General features: G+C 37.9%; 1 protein-coding gene across 1 annotated transcript in view; it reads left to right on the plus strand.

The window, feature by feature from the left end:
* KIFAP3 (kinesin associated protein 3) overlaps window positions 1-26886 on the plus strand; it is a 182426-nt gene that overhangs the window by 9245 nt on the left and 146295 nt on the right. Inside the window, exons 2-3 of the mRNA XM_064594336.1 lie at window positions 14665-14796; window positions 25509-25663. Coding sequence (XP_064450406.1) covers window positions 14665-14796; window positions 25509-25663 — 287 coding nt within the window. The remainder of the gene's footprint in view (window positions 1-14664; window positions 14797-25508; window positions 25664-26886) is intronic.

Below are 26886 nucleotides of genomic sequence, written 5' to 3' on the forward strand. Positions count from 1 at the left end.
TGTCTGCTCAGCTGGGAGTCTGCTTCTTCCTCTGCCTCTGCCACTTCCCCTACTTGTATTCTCTCTCTCTCTTTGTCAAATAAATAGATAAAATTAAAAAAAAAAATGAAACAAACAGGAAATGTGATGCCTCTAGCTTTGTTGTTCTTTCTCAAAATTGCTTTGGTTATTCAGGGTCTTTTGTGGTTCCATACACATTTTAGGATTGTTCAATTTCTGTGAAAAATGCCATTGGGATTTTGATCAGGATTGTGTTGAATTTGTAGATTTCTTTGGGTGATTTCTAGATTACTGACGTTTTATCAATATTCTTCCAGTCCATAAGCACAGAGTATCTTTTCATTATTTGTATTGTGTTTAGTTTCTTTCATCAGTATTTTAGAGTTTTCAGTGTATAGGTCTTTTACCTTCTTGGTTAAACTTATTTCTAGTTATGTTATTCTTTTTGATGTAATTGTAAATGGGATTATTTTCTTAATTGCTCTTAAGAGGTTCATCATTAATGTATGGAAATGCAACTGAAATTTAATATTGGTTTCTGTAACTTGCAACTTTCTTGAATTTATTAGTTTTTTTTTGTTTTTTTTTGTTTTTTTTGACAGATTTTAAAGTCATTGTATATTCTTTTAAATTTTAGAGGTACACATTAACTTTCCCTTAGCACCTGTAAAACAAAAATTACAGCACTAACACAGCTTTTAACAATGTATTTTAAATAACAGCTTTTAACAATGTATTTTATTTTCCTTTTTAAATTAAGTTCATTTAAATTTTAAAATGCAACCCCAGGCTGATATAAAGAAGACTGGTAACCTGGCTGGAGGAAATTTTACACCAAAGAGTAGATCTTTTAGGCAGAAAGAGGAGATACAGAGGTAATGAAGTGATTTTTAAAAGGAAGTGATAGGAAAGGAAGGAGCAAAGAAATGTAGCAACATATCTGGAAATAGAATTACTGCTGTAGGCTGCAAAACCTCAATTAAGCCAAATATGTAATAGTTTTTTGTGGAGTCTTTAGAATTGTCTCTATAATAATATCATGTCATCTGCAAATAGTGACAGTTTTACTTCTTGCTTTCTGATTTGGATGCCTGTTATTTCTTCTTCTTGACAAATTATTCTGGCTTGGCTAGTTACTATGTTGAATAGAAGTGGTGAGAATGGGCATCCTTGCCTTGTTCCCGATCTTTGAGGAAAAGCTTTTAGCTTTTCACTGTTGAGTATGATATTAACTGTGTGTTTATCATATACAGGCTTTATTATGTTGTGGTACATTCCCTGTATATTCATTTTGGTGACAGTTTTTATCGTAAATGGATGCTGAATGTTGTCAAATGTTTTCTGCATTTATTGGAGATAATCATATGACTTTTACACTACATTCTGTTAATGTAGTGTATCATATTGATTGATTTGCATTTATTGAACCATCCTTACATCCCTCAAATAAATCTCATTTGATCATGACGTATGATGCTTTTAATGTAAACTTGAATTTTGTTTGCTAGTATTTTGTTGAAGATTTTTGCATTTATGTTCCTTAGAGGTATTAGCCTATAATTTTCTTGTGGTGTCTTTGTCTGGTTTTGGTGTCAAGGTAATGCTGGCATCATAAAATGAGTTTGTAAGTATTCCCTCCTGTTCTATTTTTTGGAAGAGTTTGAGAATGATTGGTATTAATTCTTTGAATGTTTGGTAGCATTAACCAGTGAAGCTGTTTGGTCTGGACTTTTGTTTGTTGGGACATTTTTGATTACTGATTCAATCCCTTACTAGTAATTGGTCTGTTCAAAGTTTCTGTTTCTTTATGATTCAGTCTTGGTAGGTTGAATGTTTTTTAGGGTTCTGCCCACTTCTTCTGTGTTGTTAAATTTTAACATGTCTTTTAAAACCAGTGTTTTCCCTACTGATCTTCTGTCTGGATGATCTATCCATTTATGAAAGTGGGGTATTAAAGTTCCTTACTACTATTGTACTGCTGTTTATTTCTCCCTTTAGGTCTGCTAATATTTTCTTTATATATTTAGATGATCCTATGTTGGGTGCCTAAATATTTACAGATTTTATATCCTCTTGTTGGATTGACCCCATTATTATTATGTAATAACCTTTTTCTCTTATTATAATCTTTTTTTAAAAGATTTTTTATTTATTTATTTGAGAGAGAGAGTGAGAGAGAGAGTGAGAGAGAGAGCAAGCACTAGTGGGGGGGACAGAGGGAAAGGGAGAAGCAGACTCCCTGCTGAGCAGGGAGCCTGATGTGGGGCTCGATCCCAGGACCCTGTGATCATGACCTGAGCCGAAGGCAGACACTTAACCCACTGAGCCACCCAGGCACCCCTTCATTCTTTTTTTCTTTTTGCTTCTCTGATTAGGTGAGTTCCACTGCTTTGTTTTTGAATTCACTGATCCTTTCTTCTGCTTCACCTAGTCTGCTGTTGAACCCCCCTCTATTGTATTTTTCAGTTCAGTTATTTTTATTCTTCAGCTCTGTGACTTCTTTTTGGTACTTTCTTATATTTCCTGTCTCTGTTGAAATTCTCACTTTTTTCATCCATTCTTCTGAGCTCAGTAAACATCATGATGACCATTACTTTGAATTCTTTATCAGGTAGAGCGAGCATTTATCTCCATTTTATAAGGTCTTTTTTTATGGTCTTGTTCCTTTGTTAGGAACATATTCCTCTGTTTCTTCATTTTTCTTTGAATCTCTGTGCCTCATGTAGGAGATGAATCTTGTCATTTAACCCTGTCCTAAATCCTGATTGTCTCTCAAATCTTTGTGATTATACAAGCAGCCTACTTTATTTCTAGTGACTCTCAGTAGTTTAGGGTATGCCAAGACCTGTCATTGTCCTAAAGGGGAGGATTCAGTCGGCATGTAGATTCAGGCTGATTGAAAGCTGGTCAGGCAACACCTTTTAAAGTATGCAAATACACCTCTTTCAGGGGGAAGACTGGGAGATGGGTGTTTCTACTCCCTCTGTGCTGATACCTAGAGTGATAAGCCAGTTAAGAACTGTTTCTTTGCTGACATCCCCTTGAACTCATGAACACGAGCCCTGCTGGCCACCAGAACCAGGCAACCACGGGGTATCCCCTGGGTGGTAGCCACAAAAACCAGAGCACCAGACAAGTATACAAGCTCCTCTCCAGGAGATACCGGCACTCCGGAGCATAGCAGAAGGAGAATGTGAAGATAACAGCTGCCCTCCCAGGTCCCTGATGAGGATTGCAACCAGCCTTCTGCTGTGTGTTTATTTAGAAGCCTGTCCTTCAGGCCACAGCTCTGAAGATAAGCTAATAGACCTCTTTCACAGATAGATTGGGTACCTCAATCTTCTGCCTCTCTGCTGTGCCCTGGGGGTGGTAGTGAGTTAAGAACTCTTTCTCCATTTGTTACAGTGCTGTGGGACCTGGATGTGTAAGGCCTGATGACCATCAGAGCCAAGTGATCTAGAGGTGACCCCTAGGTGGCATCTGCAGAAATCAGGGCACCAATCAATGGTGCATGTTCTTTTCTGAGAGATACTGGTTAGCTGGAGCAAAGCAGAGGGAGAATGCAAAGATGGTACCCACTGGCCTCTGTCTTTGGAAAGTATTTCATTAGGCCCGTACATGTATATTAAATTAGATGCCTGCTCCACAGGTTGACTTTTTAAGATAAGCAAATAAGTCTGTTTCACAGAAATTCTGGGCACTTGTCATCTGCCTCTGCACTGGGCTTTGGGGTGAGTGAGTCCATACACATAAGCCCTTTAAGAACTGTTTCTCTCTTCACTATAGCCTTATGGGTCTCATGGACACAAGCTCTGTTGGCTTTCAATGCTAGATTTATTGGGGCTCATCTCCCAGGTGCAGGTCTTAAAATTTGAGGTGTTAGGTGTGGGGTTCAAACCCTTTGCTCCTCAGGCTGAAGCTCAGGTTTGTGAGTTCCCTCCTGATTGTGGGTCACTGTGGCAGGGATGGGATTTGTGGTGAGATTGTATCTCAGCTTCTCCTTCCCACTTCAGTGTGGATTTTTTTTTCATTCACTTAAAGTGTAGGAGTCACGCAGCTAATTTTTAGGGTTTTTTTCCCCAGAGGAAAGTTTTTCCTATGTAGCTACAGATTTGATGTGTCTGTGGGAGGATTTTGAGTTCCGAATCCTCCTATGCTACCATCTTGAATGGAAACTTGTAATAAATCCTTTTGACAGCAATACTTTTTTTTAAAAAAGTACCTGTTTAATGAAAGATTAATGAATTTTTGTTTTTCTAGAAAATTGATCAATGTGTAATGTAATGTGAGCATTTTTTCTTTTAAGGATCATAATGATATCATCAACCGCATAAAGTCTAGAAATATCAGGATGTACTTAAGAAATTATTAATTAGGAACATTGTACCCCAGGATGACAATTACCACATGGAGTTATAGAAGGTGTATTTTATATCACTCTGTGAAGCATAGACTTCACATTGACATAAAAAATTATTTTTCTAAATTAATTTAGCATATTTTAGGTTCTAGTTTTTTTATGCATATAAAAAAATAAAGGAGAGCTGTTATTGAGAAGCCTCCATTAGTTGAAAAAATTTACAGTTAAAAGACAGCCGTTTTGATATATCATAAGATGCTCCAAATAGATAATCAGTTAATTCTAATAATCAGTTATAATTTTTTTAAATCTAATACATGGGCTCCAGGTAAAGCATTTGGAAGCTCATTCTCTTGATATTTAAACATCTGACGTCATTATGAATTGCATGTTAAATACAGTTTGAAAGTTCAGCATTTAAGGTAAAATTATTCATTTTGTGGTGATAATTCAAATATATATTTGGTGAGGCACATTGTTATGGTAAAATTTTCACACTAAATCAACCATCAACAGCAGATATGTACTTGTTATAGGTTGCATTCAGAAATAATTCATAACAGTATCCAAATTAGCGAGACTATTTTACCAACTAAAATAGAATTTGAAGCCTTGGTTGTCAATGTTGAAATATTTGTATCATACATAGAGTAACTGAATTACAAAATGTTTTGAGCCTTTATAGAAGTACTTTGTAAATCAGCAAAGTATGGTTTTGAATGTTTTGTAAATGAATCCTGTAAATTTTGTTCAACATCAGTTAGAAATAGTTAAGGTGTTCAACAAATGGAGAATCTGGAATGTATGAATTTCTAAAGGCAAAGCATTGTCTTATAAAGTGACTACATAGTAAATTTTAAATATATGTTACTATATAGTATAATATGACCTTAGTTGTAATATATGTATTTTGTATATTCAGTCACAGTGCCAGGGAGAATGGGAGGGGTTTATCCATCCATAATTTCCATCAGGCCCCACGTTGATATAAACAATAACTTGTGTTACTCCTACGTAAAGTGCTATTCAATGTAGTTTCAGCCCTACCAGATTGCTACCCTTACGCCTCTCCTATAAAGAAATTCTAGAGCTGTCACTCTATTATTTATATGTGGATAGAAAAATATCTGAATGTATATGTGCTAAATTTATAACAGCTGGTTTCTTCTAGGTTTTTGAGTTTATTTCTTCCTTTGTAAATTCTGTGTAATACTTTTCCTATAAAAACATAATCTGCTTTAGTGATAAAGAAAATTTAAAATATTTGACGAACTTACTACTGTCTTAAAACACACGGGCACATAAAAGCAAACAAAAACTAGAAAGGAGTGGTGAGATTCTTTGATCTATTTGATTTCTTTGAGAAAGGCAAGATATCAGACCAGAAGACAACAGTTATGCTTTTATCTCACTTCTTAATATGCGGAAGACCTACTGTGAAAATGGTGGTTGGAGATTCCTCTTAGGATCTGCACTTATATTTTATCCTTCTGGTTCTTTTCATTGAATTGGATACAGCAGTTACCCCCTTCTCTATAGGAAATTCAAGAGTGGGATTGCTCTTCATCTCATCAGGAAGCAAATAGCTAGTTTACTTTACAATTAAGATAGTTTGTGTTGTGCTTGCTATATAGTACATCTTTTTATTTTTTTTTAAGCTCTTCTTTTGAATCCCGTGATTCTTTAGCTTTTCATTGCTACCCTCAACTTATATCCATTTATCTTACCTTTTGGACTCTGTAACATACTGTTTAGTATATGTGTGTTTATCTTATTTCCTAATTGTTTTTACTGGCCTGCCTGGTTTCTAGTTGCTTTCATTCCTTATAAGCTCTGTTCTGTACATCTTACTGTCAGTTTAGTTGCTGACCTACCTACACTCTAGCATTGTTGTATTTGATTTCCTGCCCTGTCTCTGTACTTGACTCTTAGTCATGACCCATACAGATTCCATGTTATGTTTTATGTTTTCATAAAGAATTCTGATGAAAAGATCATTTTAAAGATTACATTGAAATATGAATAATAAAACATTTATTTCCTTTTATTTAGTCACTTTAGTGAGGCAACTAGAAATTTTTTTTATTTTATTATGTTATGATAATCACCATACGTTACATCATTAGTTTTTGATGTAGTGTTCCATGATTCATTGTTTGCATATAACACCCAGTGCACCATTCAGTACACGCCCTCTTTAATACCCATCCCCCCACCTCCCTCCCCTCTAGAACCCTCAGTTTGTTACTCAGAGTCCACAGTGTCTCATGGTTCATCTCCCCCACCGATTTCCCCCCCTTCATTTCTCCCTTCTTACTATCTTCTTTTTCTTTTTTTAACATATAATGTATTATTTGTTTCAGAGGTACAGGTCTGTGATTCAACACTCTTCCACAATTCACAGCGCTCACCATAGCACATAACCTCCCCAATGTCTATCACCCAGCCACCCCATCGCTCCCACCCCCCACCACTCCAGCAACCCTCAGTTTGTTTCCTGAGATTAAGAATTCCTCATATCAGTGAGGAATGTAAGGTCATGTAATACATGTCTTTCTCTGATTGACTTGTTTCACCCAGCATAATACCTTCCAGTTCCATCCATATCGTTGCAAATGCCAAGATTTCATTCCTTTTGATGGCTGCATAATATTCCATTGTACATATGTACCACATCTTCTTTATCCATTCATCTGTCGATGGACATCTTGGCTCTTTCCATAGTTTGGCTATTGTGAACATTGCTACTATAAACATCAGGGTGCACGTACCCCTTCGGATCCCTACATTTGTATCTTTGGGGTAAATACCCAGTAGTGCAATTGCTGGGTCGTATGGTAGCTCTATTTTCAACTTTTTGAGGAACCTCCATAAAGTTTAGCAGAGTGCCTGCACCAGCTTGCATTCCCACCAACAGTGTAGGAGGGTTCCCCTTTCTTCACATCCCTGCCAACATCTGTCAGTTCCCGGCTTGTTAATTTTAGCCATTCTGACTGGTGTGAGGTGGTATCTCATTGAGGTTTTGATTTGGATTTCCCTGATGCCGAGCGATGTTGAGCACTTTTTCATGTGTCTGTTGGCCGTTTGGATGTCTTCTTTGGAAAAATGTCTGTTCATGCCTTCTGCCCATTTCTTCATTGGATCATTTGTTCTTTGGGTGTTGAGTTTCATAAGTTCTTTAAAGATTTTGGATGCTAGCCCTTTATCTGATATGTCATTTGCAAATATCTTCTCCCATTCTGTCGGTTGTCTTTTGGTTTTGTTGACTGTTTCTTTTGCTGTGCAAAAGCTTTTTATCCTGATGAAGTCCCAATAGTTCATTTTGCCCCTTGCTTCCCTTGCCTTTGGCGATGTTTCTAGGAAGAAGTTGCTGCGGCTGAGGTCGGAGAGGTTGCTGCCTGTGTTCTCCTTTAGGATTTTGATGGACTCCTGTCTCACACTGAGGTCTTTCAACCATTTTGAGTCTATTTTTGTGTGTGGTGTAAGGAAGTGGTCCAGTTTCATTCTTCTGCATGTGGCTGTCCAATTTCCCAACACCATTTGTTGAAGAGACTGTCTTTCTTCCATTGGACATTCTTTCCTGCTTTGTCAAAGATTAGTTGACCATAGAGTTGAGGGTCCACTTCTGGGCTCTCTATTCTGTTCCATTGATCTATGTGTCAGTTTTTGTGCCAGGACCATACTGTCTCGACGATTACAGCTTTGTAATAGAGCTTGAAGTCCGGAATTGTGATGCCACTAGCTTTGCTTTTCTTTTTCAACATTCCTCTGGCTATGCGGGGTCTTCTCTGGTTCCATACAAATTTTAGGATTATTTGCTCCATTTCTTTAAAAAAAGTTGATAGTATTTTGATAGGGATTGCATTGAATGTGTAGTTGCTCTGGGTAGCATTGACATCTTCACAATATCTGTTCTTCCAATCCATGAGCGTGGAACGTTTTTCCATTTCTTTGTGTCTTCCTCAATTTCTTTCATGAGTATTTTATAGTTTTCTGAGTACAGATTCTTTGCCTTTTTGGTTAGATTTATTCCTACGTATCTTATGGTTTTGGGTGCAATTGTAAATGGGATCAACTCCTTAATTTCTCTTTCTTCTATCTTGTTGTTGGTATAGGAATGCCACTGATTTCTGTGCATTGATTTTCTATCCTGCCACTTCACTGAATTCCTGTATGAGTTCCAGCAGTTTCGGGGTGAAGACTTTTGGGTTTTCCACATAAAGTATCATATCATCTGCAAAGAGTGAAAGTTTGGCTCCTTTGCTGATTAGGATGCCTTTTATTTCTTTATGTTGTCTGACTGCTGTGGCTAGGACTTCTAATACTATGTTGAATAGCAGTGGTGATAGTGAACATCCCTGCCATGGTCCTGACCTTAGGGGGAAAGCTCTCAGTTTTTCCCCATTGAGAATGATATTCGCTGTGGGTTTTTCAGAGATGGCTTTTATGATATTGAGGTATGTACCCGCTATCCCTATACTCTGAAGAGTTTTGATCAGGAAAGGATGCTGTACTTTGTCAAATGCTTTTTCAGCATCTATTGAGAGGATCATATGGTTCTTGGTCTTTCTTTTATTAATGTATCGTATCACATTGATTGATTTGCAGGTGTGGAACCAACCTTGAAGCCCAGGGATAAATCCCACTTGGTCGTGGTCAATAATCCTTTTAATGTACTGTTGGATCCTGTTGGCTAGTATTTTGGTGAGAATTTTTGCATCCATGTTCATCAAGGATATTGATCTGTAATTCTCCTTTTGGATGGGGTCTTTGTCTGGTTTGGGGATCAAGGTAATGGTGGCCTCATAAAACAAGTTTGGAAGTTTTCCTTCCATTTCTATTTCTTGGAACAGTTTCAGAAGAATAGGTACTAATTCTTCTTGAAATGTTTGGTAGAATTCCCCTGAGAAGCCATCTGGCCCTGGGCTCTTGTTTGTTGGGAGATTTGTGATGACTGCTTCAATTTCCTTAGTGGTTATAGGTCTGTTCAGGTTTTTTATTTCTTCCTGGTTCAGTTTTGGTAGTTGATACATCTCTAGGAATGCATTCATTTCTTCTAGATTATCTAATTTGCTGGCATAGAGTCGCTCATAATATGTTCTTATAGTTGTTTGTATTTCTTTGGTGTTGGTTGTGATCTCTCTTCTTTCATTCATGATTTTATTTATTTGGGTCCTTTCTCTTTTCTTTTTGATAAGTCTGGCCAGGGGTTTATCAATCTTATTAATTCTTTCAGAGAACCAGCTCCTAGTTTCGTTGATCTGTTCTACTGTTCTTTTGGTTTCTATTTCATGTATTTCTGCTCTGATCTTTATTATTTCTCTTCTCCTCCTGCGTGTAGGTTTTATTTGCTGTTCTTTCTCCAGCTTCCTTAGGTGTAGGGTTAGGTTGTGTATTTGAGACCTTTCTTGTTTCTTGAGAAAGGCTTGTATTGCTATATACTTTCCTCTTAGAACTCCCTTGCTGCCTCCCAAAGATTTTCAACAGTTGTGTTTTCATTTACATTGGTTTCCATGAATTTTTTTAATTCTTCTTTAAGTTCCTGGTTGACCCATTCATTGTTTACTAGGATGCTCTTTAGCCTCCATGTATTTGAGTTCTTTCGGACTTTCCTCCTGTGATTGAGTTCTAGTTTCAAAGCTTTGTGGTCTGAAAATATGCAGGGACTCATCCCAATCTTTTGGTACTGGTTGAGACCTGATTTGTGAACTAGGATGTGATCTATTCTGGAGAATGTTCCATGGGCACTAGAAAAGAATGTCTATTCTCTTGCTTGGGATGGAATGTTCTGAATATATCTGTGAAGTCCATTTGGTCCAGTGTGTCATTTAAAGTCTTTATTTCCTTGTTGATCTTTTGCTTAGATGATCTGTCCATTTCAGTGAGGGGTGGTTCAAGTGCCCCACTATTATTTATTGTTGTCGATGTGTTTCTTTGCTTTTGTTATTAATTGCCTTATATAATTGGCTGCTCCCATGTTAGGGGCATAGATTATACAATTGTTCGATCTTCTTGTTGGAGAGACCCTTTAAGTAGGATATAGTGTCCTTCCTCATCTCTTATTACAGTCTTTGGTTTAAAATCTAATTTGTCTGATAGAAGGATTGCCACCCCAGCTTTCTTTTGGTGTCCATTAGCATGGTAAATGGTTTTCCAACCCCTCACTTTCAATCTGGGGGTGTCTTTGGGTCTAAAATGAGTCTCTTGCAGACAGCATATCGATGGGTCTTGTTTTTTTTCTCCAATCTGACAGCCTGTGTCTTTTGATTGGGATATTTAGGCCATTTACATTCAGGGTAACTACTGGAAGATATGAATTTAGTGCCACTGTATTGCCTGTCAGGTGACTGTTACTGTATATTGTCTGTTCCTTTCTGGTCTGTGTTACTTTTAGGCTCTCTCTTTGCTTAGAAGACCTCTTTCAATATTTGTTGTAGGGCTGGTTTTGTGTTTGCAAATTCCTTTAGTATTTGTTTGTCCTGGAAGTTTTTTATCTCTCCTTCTATTTTCAATGACAGCCTAGCTGGATATAGTATTCTTGGCTGCATATTTTTCTCATTTAGTGCTCTGAATATATCCTGCCAGTCCTTTCTGTCCTGCCAGGTCTCTGTGGATAGGTCTGTTGTCAATCTAATGTTTCCAGCATTGTAGGTTACAGATCTCTTGTCCCGAGCTGCTTTCAGGATTTTCTCTTCGACTCGTTAATTTTTACTATTAGATGTTGGGGAGTTGACCTATTTTTATTGATTTTGAGGGCAGTTCTCTGTGCCTCCTGGATTTTGATGCCTGTTTCCTTCACCAAATCTGCTATAATTTGCTCCAATATACCTTCTGCCCTTCTCTCTCTTTCTTCTCCTTCTGGGATCCCAATTATTATAATATTGTTTCATCTTATGGTATCATTTATCTCTCATATTCTACCCTCGTGATCCAGTAGTTGTTTATCTCTCTTTTTCTTAGCGCCTTTATTTTCCATCTTTTGGTCTTCTATATCACTAATTCTTTCTTCTGCCTCATTTATCCTAGCAGTTAGAGCCTCCATTTTGGATTGCAGTTCATTAATAGCCTTTTTGATTTCGACTTGTTTAGATTTTAGTTCTTTTATTTCTCCAGAAATTGTTTCTCTAATATCTTCCATGCTTTCTTCAAGCCCAGGTAGTATCTTTAAAATCATCTTTCTGAACTCTAGTTCTGACATCTTAGTAATGTCCGTATTGAGTAGGTCCTTGGCCGTCGGTTCTGCCTCTTGTTCTTTTTTTGAGGTGATTTTTTCCATCTTGTAATTTTGTCCACACGAGAATAGATGAACGAGAGAACAGAATGCTAACAGGGTAATGACGACGCCAGAAACATATACACTAAACAAATCAAAAGAGACCTGAAACTAGGCAAAAAGAAAGGAAAATAAAGAAAAAAGAAAAAGATAAAAAAACTAAACAGAATATGATCAAGTATGATCAGGCTGGTGCATAGACCAGTAGCAGACACCAGATTTTGGGTGTATTTTGGTTTGTTAGAAGAAAGTGCCTCCCAAAATTTTTAAGAAAGAAAAACTTAAATATGTACAAAAATAAGGGTAAATACGATGAAGGGATGGATTATGACTGTAAAGATGAAAATTATAAAAGATTTTATAAAAGGAATTGATAAGATAAGAAGTTGGTTGAAAAAAGAAAGAAGAGGAATTAAAAAAACTAAAAGGGAGAGAATATAATCAGGCAGGAGACTAGAACAAAGCCATACATAGAGTTTTAGGGTATATTTTGGTTTCTTAGAAGAAACTGTATCCCAAAATTTTAAAGAGAGAACAACTTATATATATATATATACCAAAAATAAGGTTAACTACTATGAAGGGATAGAGTGACTCTAAAAATGAAAAATAAATAGATTTTTATAAAAGCATATGATAGGATATTGGTTAAAAACGGGAAAAATTTTCAAAAAAGAAAAAGAAAACTAAAAAATTAACTTTGAAAGACTAAAGAATCGGGGGAAAAGCCGTGAATTCTATGTGCTGTATTCCCCTAGCTCTGGAGTTCTGCCGTTCTCATTGATCAGTAACCTTGGTCTTGGCTGGCTGTTCTTGCTGATCTTCGGGGGGAGGAGCCTGTTGCCGTGGTTCTCAAATGTCTTTGCGGGAGACAGAATTGCCCCGCCTGCTGGGTCCGGGCTAAGTAATCTGCTCGGGTTTCCTCTTGGGACCTTTTGTTCCCTGCAAGCTTTCCATACAGCTTTGGAAGACAACAGTGAAAATAGCGGCTTCCCAATCTCCACCCAGAGGAGCCAAGAACTCGGGGCCCCACTCTTCAGTGAGCCCCCAGAGAAAAGCAGTCAATCACTCCTCTCTCCGGTCTCTGGCCACACTCCATGCTCACCTGGCCTCTGACTCAGCATTTCTTTCTCTGGCACATGACCCCGTTTGTAGGCTCCAAACCCAGCAGGTCCCAGCAGCGCACTGCCCCGCCGCTCCTCCCAGGGGAGGAAGGGGAGTCTGTGCCGCGGATCACGGTTTATGGCAACCCCAAGCTGAGATCCCGCTCCTCGGCTCCATCTCTGCAGCCGGCATCCCTGCTCTGATACCTAGGAGCTCTGCCGCACTCAGGCACCCTCAGTCTTCCTGTAACGCCGAGGGTCCCAAGACCACACTGTCCCAGCGAGGGTTCCACATCCTGCTTAGTCACTGGAATAACGTCCCTCAATGGAGCAGGCTTCTAAAAGTTGCGATTTTGTGCTCCGTTGCTCTATCACTTGCTGGTAGCGGCTGACGGAGGCCCCCTCCCCCACCATCTATCCTCCCGAATATTACCTCGGATTCATTTCTCTGCACATCCTACCTTTCAGAAAGTGGTCGCTTTTCTGTTCAGAGCGTTGCTGCTATGGTTTTCTTCGATCTCCTGTTGTGTTTATATATAGGTGTTCAGAATGGTTTGATCCCTATCTAGCTGAATTCCTGGGACCAGACAAAATTTAGGTCTCCTACTCCTCTACCATCTTGCTCCTCCTCTCCAAGCCATTTATTTCTAATGGAAGGAAAAGCTTTGAGTTTCTGATTATTGGAATCATTTTAGGACATTGTTATATTTATGTTCCTTCTCGTCAGGCTAAGATGCCCACTCGCCAACTGTGTGACCACAGTGAGAAATTTATCTTGTTTCTATTGCTTAATCTCTTTGAGTACAACTTATTTTGTCACCTTCTAATGTGGCCACATGACAAGTAGTGGTTAATTTGTCATTGGTTTACAATAATTAAACATTCATCGTCTAACTTTAGAAGCGTGGGAGGATAACGTATATAGGAACTTTCTATGGGAATTACTAGTGACGCTATAATTTGAGATTCATAACTAAAACATAACCCATAAATGTTTTTTTGTTTTGTAATTTGAATGGGATTTTGAAGAATGATTAGGTACTAATGCCACAATTTACACAGTTATATAAGATGATACATGATAAATATTGTAGTTTAGATAATTTCTTAATGTCATTATTCTGTGATACATATAACAGGCTAATTGTTAGGCAGATTGATTTTTTTTTGTTAAATATAAATTTTGGAGGTGTGCCTGGGTGGCTCAGTGGGTTAAGCCTCCGACTCTTTTTTTTTTTTTTAAAGATTTTATTTATTTATTTGACAGAGAGAGAACACAAGCAGGGGAAGAGGGAGAGGGAGAAGCAGGCTTCCCACGGAGCAGGGAGTCCGATGCGGGGCTCGATCCCAGGACCCCGGGATCATGATCTGAACTGAAGGCAGACGCTTAACGATGAGCCACACAGGAGCCCCTAAGCCTCTGACTTTTGATCTTGACTCAGGTCTCCATCTCAGGGTTGTTGAGTTCAAGCCCCGCAATGGGCTCCATGCAGGGCATGGAGCCTACTTAAAAATAAATAAATACATACATACAAACAACACAATACAATAAATAAAATATGAAATAAAATAAATTTGGGGGCAGCTATCTTTGTTTTTGAACTGCTGATTTTTGTTTGAGGTTACTCTCTCCAAAACGTCTTGTTTATTTTATTAATTTGCTTTTATGCATGATTCTTTGTGTAAATGTATTTTTTTCCCAGGTATAGCTATTTATTAAGGTATTTTCTGTAAAACCGATTATTATGTGTAGTACAGAGTTTACAGAGTTGGAGAAAAAGACTTATTTCTTGGTCCAAATCAAGAGAAAATCTAATTTAAATGCATATGTTAATCTAACCCGCATGCTTTTGGAACTAGAAACTAGATAAAAACCATGAATATTTTGTGAGTTTTTAATCTATGTCTATTTTTACTTTATATTATAGGAAAGTTAAAGGAGGAAATATTGATGTACATCCATCAGAAAAAGCACTCATTGTTCAGTATGAAGTGGAAGCTACCATTCTTGGAGAAATGGGTGATCCCATGTTGGGAGAACGAAAGGAATGCCAAAAGATGTAAGTTTTCTTCATTTGTGTATGATTTGAAAGTAGTGAACCTTATACAAACTGTGTAGAAATTTGATGTTATTTATATCTGCATAGATGATAGAGGTTATGGCATTCTTCTAGATATACTTCATCTTAGTGAAGCAGAGACTATATTGAACTATAAATACAGAGTATATTTATTCTAGAGAAGATCACGTTTACAGAAGCATAATGGGAACTTCTGAAAAATATCATTTCTAATTTATCCCATTTAGAAAAAGCATATAATAGAATATAAAGTACTACAACTTGTGAAATCAGTAATAAAAGATATGTTTATATGAGACTTTTAGCTTAATTTAGGAAATTTCTATTTTAGGGGATCCTATCTGTATTCTTTTTTCCCTGGAATTGTAGAAAATAGTATGAGTTCCATAATTCCCACATGGGGCATATACTTTGAATTCATCCCTTAAGAGTCTAGCCCTGTGAAAGATGTTAGTATAAAATGAACATTTTCTGACTCAATGAATTGAGCTTACATTTCCTGACATCCTACACACTTTCCTTCCTGCTTTTGAATACTTTCAGGAGTGCCTTGGGAAATGGTCTTTCTCATTAGCCTATAGTTATGCTGGTGATTGTCTTGCCCTCCTTCCATAATGTTGTAGAAGTAGAGAAGGTCTGAGATCACCTAGTATTCTCTCCTTTTCTCTCTCCCTCCGTTAAAAAAAAACTTGATTTGGGAACTAAATAAAAAGAATTTTAACTAGTTAAAAAAAGTGTTAGTGTGTCCTGGTGGTGTAGCACACTGAAAAGCACTGTATTTTAGATATATAGCAGTGGTTCTCAACTGGTTGTGATTTTTGTCCCCCAGAGAACATTTGGTAATGCCTGGGGACATTTTTGGTTGTTGTAACTGAAGGGATCCTATTGGCAGTCTAGTGGATAGATGCCAGGGTGCTGCTAAACATCCTACAATGCACAAGATAGCCACCTACAAACAAAAAATAATTTGGCTCCAAATTTTAATAGTGCTGCAATGGGGAAACTTTGGTGTATAGCAACCTGAAAAGACAAGCTGCCTAATATCTTAGTAAGATCCCTAATCTGTCTTCTTTTTTGTGTGTGTTAGGAGACTAAATTACATAGATAATTCATTAAAATAACCAAGTCCTTGGATAATTCACGAAATTGAAGAAAAATACACATACGCTCACACACACATACTTACACTGTATCTTCTTAGACTTTCTCTCTTCCATTAATGTGTTTTTGATTGCTGCCTGAGTTTTGTACATTTTGAGAACATGTGAAAATCTCTTGAGATCTTATTAATTTGATTTCCAAAAAAAAGCTAGCAGATCAGAGTCTTTGCCTTTAGAACCTCAAATATCCACATTCAGGTGAGAGATTTCATTTTTAGTTCTTAAGAATGCAGTCAGCGTCATTCAGCTAGAATTAAATGAGAATGTTGTTATTGCTTGGAAATCCATGGACTTTTTAGACAAAGGATACATTCACCTGAGAGCCAACCACTTGGAAAGAGTTACTACCAACTGTGGCTAGAGTAAGTGGATTTAAACTTCAGTAAAGGAAAAACCTGAGTAATTCAACCTTGTGATACTCAACTGTGGCTGCACAAGGTTTGGAGAGGAATCATTGTAGGACCAAAAGAAGAGTGTGGTTTGTTGATAGTTCAAGAGGTGTTAACAATGGCAGCAGCTGGAGGAGGGTTTTGGGAAGGACACTCATGTAGGCTGAGATAGGTATGAAGTGAAATTGTCATTAAATTGGGGTAGTCAGTGCTATGGCCCAAGTCTAGAAGACTTGTACTATATTTCATTTTCCCTTATTAGGCAAAGGAATATTTAAGCCCATCTTCAACAGAGTCCCAGTTTTCTGAAGATTTCTTTATGAGATACTGATGATTATGGTCCAAAAGTAGTATGGGTATTTTTCTTGTGAGTTTTTGGTCTTCTTAATAGGTATGGACTGCCTAATGAAGGTTCTGATTTTTGACTACGGGTATAATCAGTAAGCATACAGCTGACGTTTTCTAAAAGTTCTAGCCCTATTTCTTCTTTGTCTTTTTTTTTTTTTAAGATTTTATTTATTTATCTGAAAGAGAGCAAGACAGGGAGAGAAAGCACAGAGGGAGAGGGAGAAGCAGACTCCACGCTGAGCAGGGAGCCTGATGCAGGACTCAATCCAGGACACCGAGATCATGACCTGAGCTGAAGGCAGACGCTTAACCAACTGAGCTGCCCAGGCACCCTCTTCTTTGTCTTTTATAAGAAGGGAAGGATTTAGGAGAGAGACCTACATAATGAAGAAGAAAATCTGTTACCTTGGATGGAAAGAAGACAAATCAAATTGTTAATATATATGTTGGTGGAAAATAGATCTAAAAAAGAGTAGAGCTGGGGAGCAAGATGGAGGAGGAATAGGAGACCTAAATTTTGTTTGGTCCCAGGAATTCAGCTAGGTAGGGTTCAAACCATTCTGAACACCTACGAATTCAACAGGAGATCAAAGAAAAGAATAGCAGCAGCTCTCTGAACAGAAGAGTGACCACTTTCTGGAAGGTAGGACGTGCAGAGAAGTGAATCTGAGGCGATATTTGGGAAGATAGATGGTGGGGGAGGGGGCCTCCGCCAGCCGCTACTGGCAAGTGATAGAGAGCGGAGCACAAAATTGGAACTTTTCGAAGTCTGCTATGCTCAGGGATGTCACTCCAGTGGCTAAGCTGGGGGTGGAACCCTCGCTGGGACAGTGTGGTCTCAGGACCCTCGGGGTCACAGGAAGACCGGGGGTGCCTGAGTGCAGCAGAGCTCCCAGGTATTGGAGCGGGGAAGCCAGCTGCAGAGACGGAGCCGAGGAGTGGACTCTCAGCTCGGGGTTGCCATAAACCGTGATCCACGGAACAGTCGGGCCACTGCTCCTCCAGCAGCGGCCCAACAAGTGGCAGATACGGGGAGACTCCCCTTCCTCCCCCGGGAGGAGCGGCTCAGAAGTGCACCGCAGGGATCTGATTGGTTTAGAGACTCCAAATGGGGTCATGTGCCAGAGATAGAAAAGCTTGGTCACAGGCCAGGTGAGCACGGAGTGAGGCTGGAGTCCAGGGAGACGGGAGTGATTGACTGCTTTTCTCTGGGGGCTCACTGAGGAGTGGGGCCCTGAGTTCTCAGCCCTCTGGGATGGAGTTTGGGAGGCCGCCATTTTCACTCTTGTCCTCCAAAGCTGTACAGAACGCTTGCAGGGAACAAAAGCTCCCGAGAACAAAGTAGAGCAGATTGCTTAGCCTGGCCCCAGGGAAGGGCGGGGTAATTCCGCCTCCAGCAAAGACATTTGAGAACCACTGTGACAGGCCCCTCCCCCAGAAGATCAGCAAGAACAGTCAGCCAAGACCAAGTTTATCGGTCAATGAGAATGACAGAACTCCAGAGCTAGGGGAATACTGCACATAGAATTCATGGCTTTTTTCCCATGATTCTTTAGTCTTTCAAAGTTAATTTTTTAAATTTTCTTTTTTTTTTTTTGAATATTTCTTTTTCCCTTTTTCAGCCAACATCTTATCAATCCCTTTTTTAAAAAACATTTTTATTTTTCATTTTTAGAGTCATATTTTATCCCTTCATAGTAGTTAACCTTATTTTTGGTATATATATATATATAAGTTTTCTCTTTAAAATATTGGGATATAGTTTCTTCTAACAGACCAAAATATACCCTAAATCTCTAGTGTATGGCTTTGTTCTACTTTTCTGCCTGATCACATTCCCTCCAGCTTTTTTTTTTATTCCTCCTTTTTTTTTCAGCCAACTTCTTATCAATTCCTTTTATAAAATCTTTTATAATTTTCTTCTTTATAGTCATAATCCATCCCTTCATCGTATTTACCCTTATTTTTGTACATATATAAGTTTTTCTTTTTTAAAAATTTTCGGAGGCACTTTCTTCTAACAAACCAAAATACGCCCCAAATCTAGCGTGTGGCACTTATCTATGCACCAGCCTGATCATATTTGATCATATTCTGTTTTGTTTTGTTTTTTTATCTTTTTTTTCTTTTTTCTTTATTTTCCTTTCTTTTTGCCTAGTTTCAGGAATCTTCTGAATTGTTTATTGTATATTTTTCTGGGGTCGTCGTTACCCTGTTAGCATTTTTTTCTCTCATTCATCTATTCTCGTCTGCACAAAATGACAAGATGGAAAAAATCACCTCAAAAAAAAGAACAAGAGGCAGTACCGACGGCCAGGGACCTGCTCAATATGGACATCAGTGCAGTGTTGGAACTAGAGTTCAGAATGATGATTTTAAAGATACTACCTGGGCTTGAAGAAAGCGTGGAAGATATTAGAGAAACCCTTTCTGGAGAAATAAAAGAACTAAAATCTAACCAAGTCGAAATAAAAGGCTATTAATGAGGTGCAATCAAAAATGGAGGCTCTAACTGCTAGGATAAATGAGGCAGAGAGAGAATTAGTGATATAGAAGATCAAATGATGGAAAATAAAGAAACTGAGAAAAAGAGATAAACAATTACTGGATCATGAGGGCAGAAATTGAGAGATAAATGATACCATAAGACGAAACAATATTATAATATTTGGGATCCCAGAAGAAGAAGAAAGAGAGAGAAGGGCAGAAGGTATATTGGAGCAAATTATAGCAGATTTGGTGAAGGAAACAGGCATCAAAATCCAGGAAGCACAGAGAACTGCCCTCAAAATCAATAAAAATAGGTCAACTCCCCAACATCTAATAGTAAAACTTAACGAGTCTCAGAGACAAAAAGAAAATCCTGAAAGCAGCTCGGGACAAGAGATCTGTAACCTACAATGCTGGAAACATTAGATCGACAACAGACCTATCCACAGAGACCTGGCAGGACAGAAAGGACTGGCAGGATATATTCAGAGCACTAAATGAGAAAAATATGCAGCCAAGAATACTATATCCAGCTAGGCTGTCACTGAAAATAGAAGGAGAGATAAAAAACTTCCAGGACAAACAAATACTAAAGGAATTTGCAAACACAAAACCAGCCCTACAACAAATATTGAAAGGGGTCCTCTAAGCAAAGAGAGCCTAAAAGTAGCATAGACCAGAAAGGAACACAGATAATATACACTAACAGTCACCTGACAGGCAGTACAGTGGCACTAAATTCGTATCTTTTAATAGTTACCCTGAATGTAAATGGGCTAAATGTCCCAATCAAAAGACACAGGCTGTCAGATTGGAGAAAAAAAACAAGACCCATCGATATGCTGTCTGCAAGAGACTCATTTTAGAACCAAAGACACCCCCAGATTGAAAGTGAGGGGGTGGAAAACCATTTACCATGCTAATGGACACCAAAAGAAAGCTGGGGTGGCAATCCTTCTATCAGACAAATTAGATTTTAAACCAAAGACTGTAATAAGAGATGAGGAAGGACACTATATCCTACTTAAAGGGTCTCTCCAACAAGAAGATCTAACAATTGTAAATCCCTATGACCCTAACATGGGAGCAGACACTTATATAAGCTAATTAATAACAAAAGCAAAGAAACACATCGACAATAATAAATAATAGTGGGGGACTTTAACACCCCCCTCACTGAAATGGACAGATCATCTAAGCAAAAGATCAACAAGGAAATAAAGACTTTAAATGACACACTGGACCAAATGGACTTCACAGATATATTCGGAACATTCCATCCCAAAGCAACAGAATAGACATTCTTCTCTAGTGCCCATGGAACATTCTCCAGAATAGATCACAACCTAGTTCACAAATCAGGTCTCAACCAGTACCAAAAGATTGGGATGAGTCCCTGCATATTTTCAGACCACAAACCTTTGAAACTAGAACTAAATCACAAGAGGAAAGTCGGAAAGAACTCAAATACATGGAAGCTAAAGAGCATCGTAGTAAAGAATGAATGGGTCAACCAGGAACTTAAAGAAGAATTAAAAAAATTCATGGAAACCAATGTAAATGAAAACACAACTGTTGAAAATCTTTGGGATGCAGCAAAGGCAGTCCAAAGAGGAAAGTATATAGCAATACAAGCCTTTCTCAAGAAACAAGAAAGGTCTCAAATACACAACCTAACCCTACACCTAAAGGAGCTGGAGAAGAATGGCAAATAAAGCCTAAAGGCAGCAAGAGAAGACAAATAATAAAGATCGGAGCAGAAATCCATGAAATAGAAACCAAAAGAACAGTAGAACAGATCAACGAAACTAGGAGCTGGTTCTTTGAATTAACAAGATTGATAAACTCCTGGCCACACTTATGAAAAAGAAAAGAGAAATGACCCAAGTAAATAAAATCATGAATGAAAAAGAACAGATCACAACCAACACCAAAGAAATACAAACAGTTATAAGAACATATTATGTGCAACTGTATGCCAGCAAATTAGATAATCTGGAAGAAATGGATGCCTTCCTAGAGATGTATCAACTACCTAAACTGAACTAGGAAGAAATAGAAAACCTGAACAGACCTATAACCACTAAGGAAATTGAAGCAGTCATCACAAATCTCCCAACAAACAAGAGTCCAGGGCCAGATGGCTTCCTAGGGGAATTCTACCAAACATTTAAAGAAGAATTAATACTTATTCTTCTGAAACTGTTCCAAGAAATAGAAATGGAAGGAAGACTTCCAAACTTGTTTATGAGGCCGCCATTACCTTGATCCCCAAACCAGACAAAGACCCCATCCAAAAGGAGAATTACAGACCAATATCCTTGACGAACATGGATGCAAAAATTCTCACCAAAATACTAGCCAACAGGATCCAACAGTACATTAAAAGGATTATTGACCACGACCAAGTAGGATTTATCCCTGGGCTTCAAGGTTGGTTCCATATCTGCAAATCAATCAATGTGATACAATACATTAATAAAAGAAAGACCAAGAACCATATGATCCTCTCAATAGATGCAGAAAAAGCATTTGACAAAGTACAGCATCCTTTCCTGATCAAAACTCTTCAGAGTATAGGGATAGCGGGTACATACCTCAATATCATAAAAGCCATCTCTGAAAAACCCACAGCGAGTATCCTTCTCAATGGGGAAAAACTGAGAGCTTTCCCCCTAAGGTCAGGACCATGGCAGGGATGTCCACTATCACCACTGCTATTCAACATAGTATTAGAATTTCTAGCCACAGCAGTCAGACAAGAAAAAGAAATAAAAGGCATCTGAATCGGCAAAGAAGTCAAACTCTCACTCTTTGCAGATGATATGATGCTTTATGTGGAAAACCCAAAAGACTCCACCCCGAAACTGCTGGAACTCATACAGGAATTCAGTGAAGTGACAGGATAGAAAATCAATGCACAGAAATCAGTGGCATTCCTATACCAACAACAAGACAGAAGAAAGAGAAATTAAGGAGTAGATCCCATTTACAATTGCACCCAAAACCATAAGATACATAGGAGTAAATCTAACCAAAGATGCAAAGAATCTACTCAGAAAACTATAAACTACTCATGAAAGAAATTGAGGAAGACACAAAGAAATGGAAAAACGTTCCATGCTCATGGATTGGAAGAACAGATATTGTGAAGATGTCATGCTACCCAGAGCAACTACACATTCAATGCAATCCCTATCAAAATACTATCAACTTTTTTTAAAGAAATGGAGCAAATAATCCTAAAATTTGTATGGAACCAGAGAAGACCCCGCATAGCCAGAGGAATGTTGAAAAAGAAAAGCAAAGCTGGTGGCATCACAATTCCGGACTTCAAGCTCTATTACAAAGCTGTAATCGTCAAGACAGTATGGTCCTGGCACAAAAACTGACACATAGATCAATGGAACAGAATAGAGAGCCCAGAAGTGGACCCTCAACTCTATGGTCAACTAATCTTTGACAAAGCAGGAAAGAATGTCCAATGGAAGAAAGACAGTCTCTTCAACAAATGGTGTTGGGAAATTGGACAGCCACATGCAGAAGAATGAAACTGGACCACTTCCTTACACCACACACAAAAATAGACTCAAAATGGTTGAAAGACCTCAGTGTGAGACAGGAGTCCATCAAAATCCTAAAGGAGAACACAGGCAGCAACCTCTTCGACCTCAGCCTCAGCAACTTCTTCCTAGAAACATCGCCAAAGGCAAGGGAAGCAAGGGCAAAAATGAACTATTGGGACTTCATCAGGATAAAAAGCTTTTGCACAGCAAAAGAAACAGTCAACAAAACCAAAAGACAGCCGACAGAATGGGAGAAGATATTTGCAAATGACATATCAGATAAAGGGCTAGCATCCAAAATCTATAAAGAACTTATGAAACTCAACACCCAAAGAACAAATGATCCAATCAAGAAATGGGCAGAAGGCATGAACAGACATTTTTCCAAAGAAGACATCCAAACGGCCAACAGACACATGAAAAAGTGCTCAACATCGCTCGGCATCAGGGAAATCTAAATCAAAACCTCAATGAGATACCACCTCACACCAGTCAGAATGGCTAAAATTAACAAGCCGGGAACTGACAGATGTTGGCGGGGATGTGGAGAAAGGGGAACCCTCCTACACTGTTGGTGGGAATGCAAACTGGTGCAGGCACTCTGCTAAACTTTATGGAGGTTCCTCTAAAAGTTGAAAATAGAGCTACCATACGACCCAGCAATTGCACTACTGGGTATTTACCCCAAAGATACAAATGTAGGGATCCGAAGGGGTACGTGCACCCTGATGTTTATAGTAGCAATGTTCACAATAGCCAAACTATGGAAAGAGCCAAGATGTCCATCGACAGATGAATGGATAAAGAAGAAGTGGTACATATGTACAATGGAATATTATGCAGCCATCAAAAGGAATGAAATCTTGGCATTTGCAACGACATGGGTGGAACTGGAAGGTATTATGCTGGGTTAAACAAGTCAATCAGAGAAAGACATGTATTACATGACCTTACATTCCTCACTGATATGAGGAATTCTTAATCTCAGGAAACAAACTGAGGGTTGCTGGAGTGGTGGGGGGTGGGAGCGATGGGGTGGCTGGGTGATAGACATTGGGGAGGGTATGTGCTATGGTGAGCGCTGTGAATTGTGTAAGACTATTGAATCACAGACCTGTACCTCTGAAACAAATAATACATTATATGTTAAAAAAAAAGAAGAAGATAGTAGGAAGGGAGAAATGAAGGTGGGGGAAGTCAGTGGGCGAGACGAACCGTGAGAGACTGTGTACTCTGAGAAACAAACTGAGGGTTCTAGAGTGGAGAGGGGTGGGGGGATGGGTTAGCCTGGTAATGGGTATTAAAGAGGGCACGTACTGAATGGAGCTCTGGGTGTTATACGCAAACAATGAATCATGGAACACTACCTCAAAAACTAATGATGTATGTTTTAACATAACATAATTTTTTTAAAAAGTAGAAAAATTATTATATTAAGATACCACTGCACATCTATTAGAATAGATAAAATCCAAAATATTGACAGCAAATGCTGGTGAGGATATAGAGCAGTAGGAACTCATTCATTGCTAGTGGGAATATAAAATGATACTGCCACTTTGGAAGACAGTTTGGCAATTTCTTACAAAGCTAGTCATAGGCTTACCATATAATCTATCAGTTGTCCCTAGATATGAACTCAAATGAATTGAAAATAATGTCCACACGAAAACTGGTACGTGAATGTTTATAGAAAATTTATGATTGTCAGAAGCAGGAAGCACCCCAGATATCCTTCAACAAATTTTGGTGCATTCATATAACCAAGTATGATTCAGCACTAAAAAGAAATGAACTATCAAGCTATGAAAACACATTTGAGGTACCTTACTGTATTAATGCATGTAAGTGAAAGAAGCCAGACTGGAAAAACTACATACTATATGATTCCAACTATGTGACATTCTAGAAAAGGCAAAACTAAAGTAGAAAGATTAGAGCCTGTCAGGAGTCCAAGGGGTGTGGGAGGGCAGAATAGGTGAAGCACAGGGCATTTATGCATAAATTTATCCCTATCCGAATAATGATTTCACAGATGTTCAGTGTAAGACATTTTTTTGAGATCTCTGTCCCTACTGCCTCTAATCTAATACCTTGATGTCTCTTCAAAAATTGTCCATCTTCACCAAAAAAGAATTCCACACAGTGGCTACTTTCTTATGTTTCTCTTTTTGAATATAAGCCTTGCATTGGTGCATCTGCTTGTAAGAGTCTTTTGCCTCCAGTTAAGTTTCACCCTGAACCTAATTTTATGTCTTCATGGCTCTCCCTGGTACCATGAATTCATGTACATTGGTAATTGTTTCCATCAGAACAACTGAATCTGAATATACTGATATTATGTATTGACCCTATTTAAAAAAAAAATGATTGTGAGTATGGTCAAGAAAGTTACTCATTTTTGGCAGTATGGATTCTCACATCCAACAGGGACTAAAGACTTTATATATATTGTCAGAAAGACTGTTTTAAAACAAGATCCCTGAATATGCTGTCCTGCCTAGAGGAGTCAGATGTAGATTTTAATATTCTTTTGTTATCTCATTTGTCCAGTTCAAAGAAATCATTTCTTTGCATATTTTAAGCCTAATTATATCTAATACTTTATTATATTTTACTGAAAGAGTCTGTGTCAGGTACATTTAACTGCATTATAAACTATTTATTTAAAAGAAGTATTGTGTAAGTTATCACTTACTTTAATATAACTGAGTTGGAAAATTCTGATATGCTTACAGCATTCGTCTTAAGAGTCTCAATGCCAACACAGATATAACTTCCCTGGCACGGAAGGTGGTTGAAGAATGTAAACTTATTCATCCCTCAAAATTAAATGAGGTAGAACAGCTGTTGTACTATCTACAGAACCGCCGTGATTCATTGTCAGGAAAAGGTAAGTAGAATTCCTCACTTTTTAATGCATAACCAGAGTTGTTTGACTATAGTTCGTGCTTTTGACTTTTGAATGGTGGGTTTTTTGTTGTTGTTGTTATTGTTTTATTTTGTTTTGCCTGTATTATAAATAAGTAAATGAAAAAAACCTCTTAGTTTCCTGCGTACAAGGCTCTATATTAGATGCTTCCACACAAAATGATCTGTTTCTATTTCATACTGTGGTATGTGTGTATGTTTGTGTATGTGTACACATGTGCTGAAATCAGGAATGAAAAACAAATGTCTGTCATACTGACTCTAGAATAATAAAAGAAGAGAATTTGGGGCAGAAAAATCCATTTTCTGTACCCCAACTAGATTTATATTTTCTAAATTTCTTCTTGACACTTAATTTATAATGTGAATTGATTACTCAGGTATTTAAATGTTAAAATATATGTTATATATTTTAGACTATCCTTTAGGATAGTTTTATGACTCTTAGGAAAATACTGCTTTTTCATTCTTAATGTCTTCCTTGTTGCCATTCCTCTAGCTTCAATTTCCTCATAAAGAACCAAGCAATTAAAATATTAGAGCTAAGCAGTTGATTATTTTTCGAAGGTATCATCAAATAATCTAAACCAAAAATGAAACAAAATAAAAATACAGACATTTCAATGGAAAGTCATCTAAGATTATTGAATGCTGTATTCTACTTCCTAGTACTGATTTAGTTTACATGTCTTTCACCATTGTGAGTTCTAAAATATGGTGCCTTTGGGGCACCTGGGTGGCTCAGTTGGTTAAGCAACTGCCTTCGGCTCAGGTCCATGATCCTGGAGTCCCAGGATCGAGTCCCGCATCAGGATCCCTGCTCAGCAGGGAGTCTGCTTCTCCCTCTGACCCTCCTCCCTCTCATGCTCTCTGTCTCTCATTCTCTCTCTCGCAAATAAATAAAATCTTAAAAAATAAAAAATAAAAATAAAAATAAAATAAAATAAAATAAAATATGGTACCTTTGAAATAATTTATAAGTGCTTAAGATTATACTAAGTAGAAAAAAGTAAGAGAAAATTTGGACATTTTTCAAATTATTTCAGTCTTTTCTCTCTATCCACAGCAAATAAAATGCCTTGTGTCTAATACATATTTTTATTAGTTAACCCTGAATATAATATCTAATGTGATCAATATGTATTTTTGAATGAATTTAAAAGCAAAAATAAGCAGTTTGAACTT

The sequence above is a fragment of the Mirounga angustirostris genome, unplaced genomic scaffold (assembly GCF_029215605.1).
Source record: "Mirounga angustirostris isolate CCGP_5_RB_7025 unplaced genomic scaffold, mMirAng1.0.hap1 SCAF_6, whole genome shotgun sequence".
Classification (NCBI taxonomy): Eukaryota; Metazoa; Chordata; class Mammalia; order Carnivora; family Phocidae; genus Mirounga; species Mirounga angustirostris.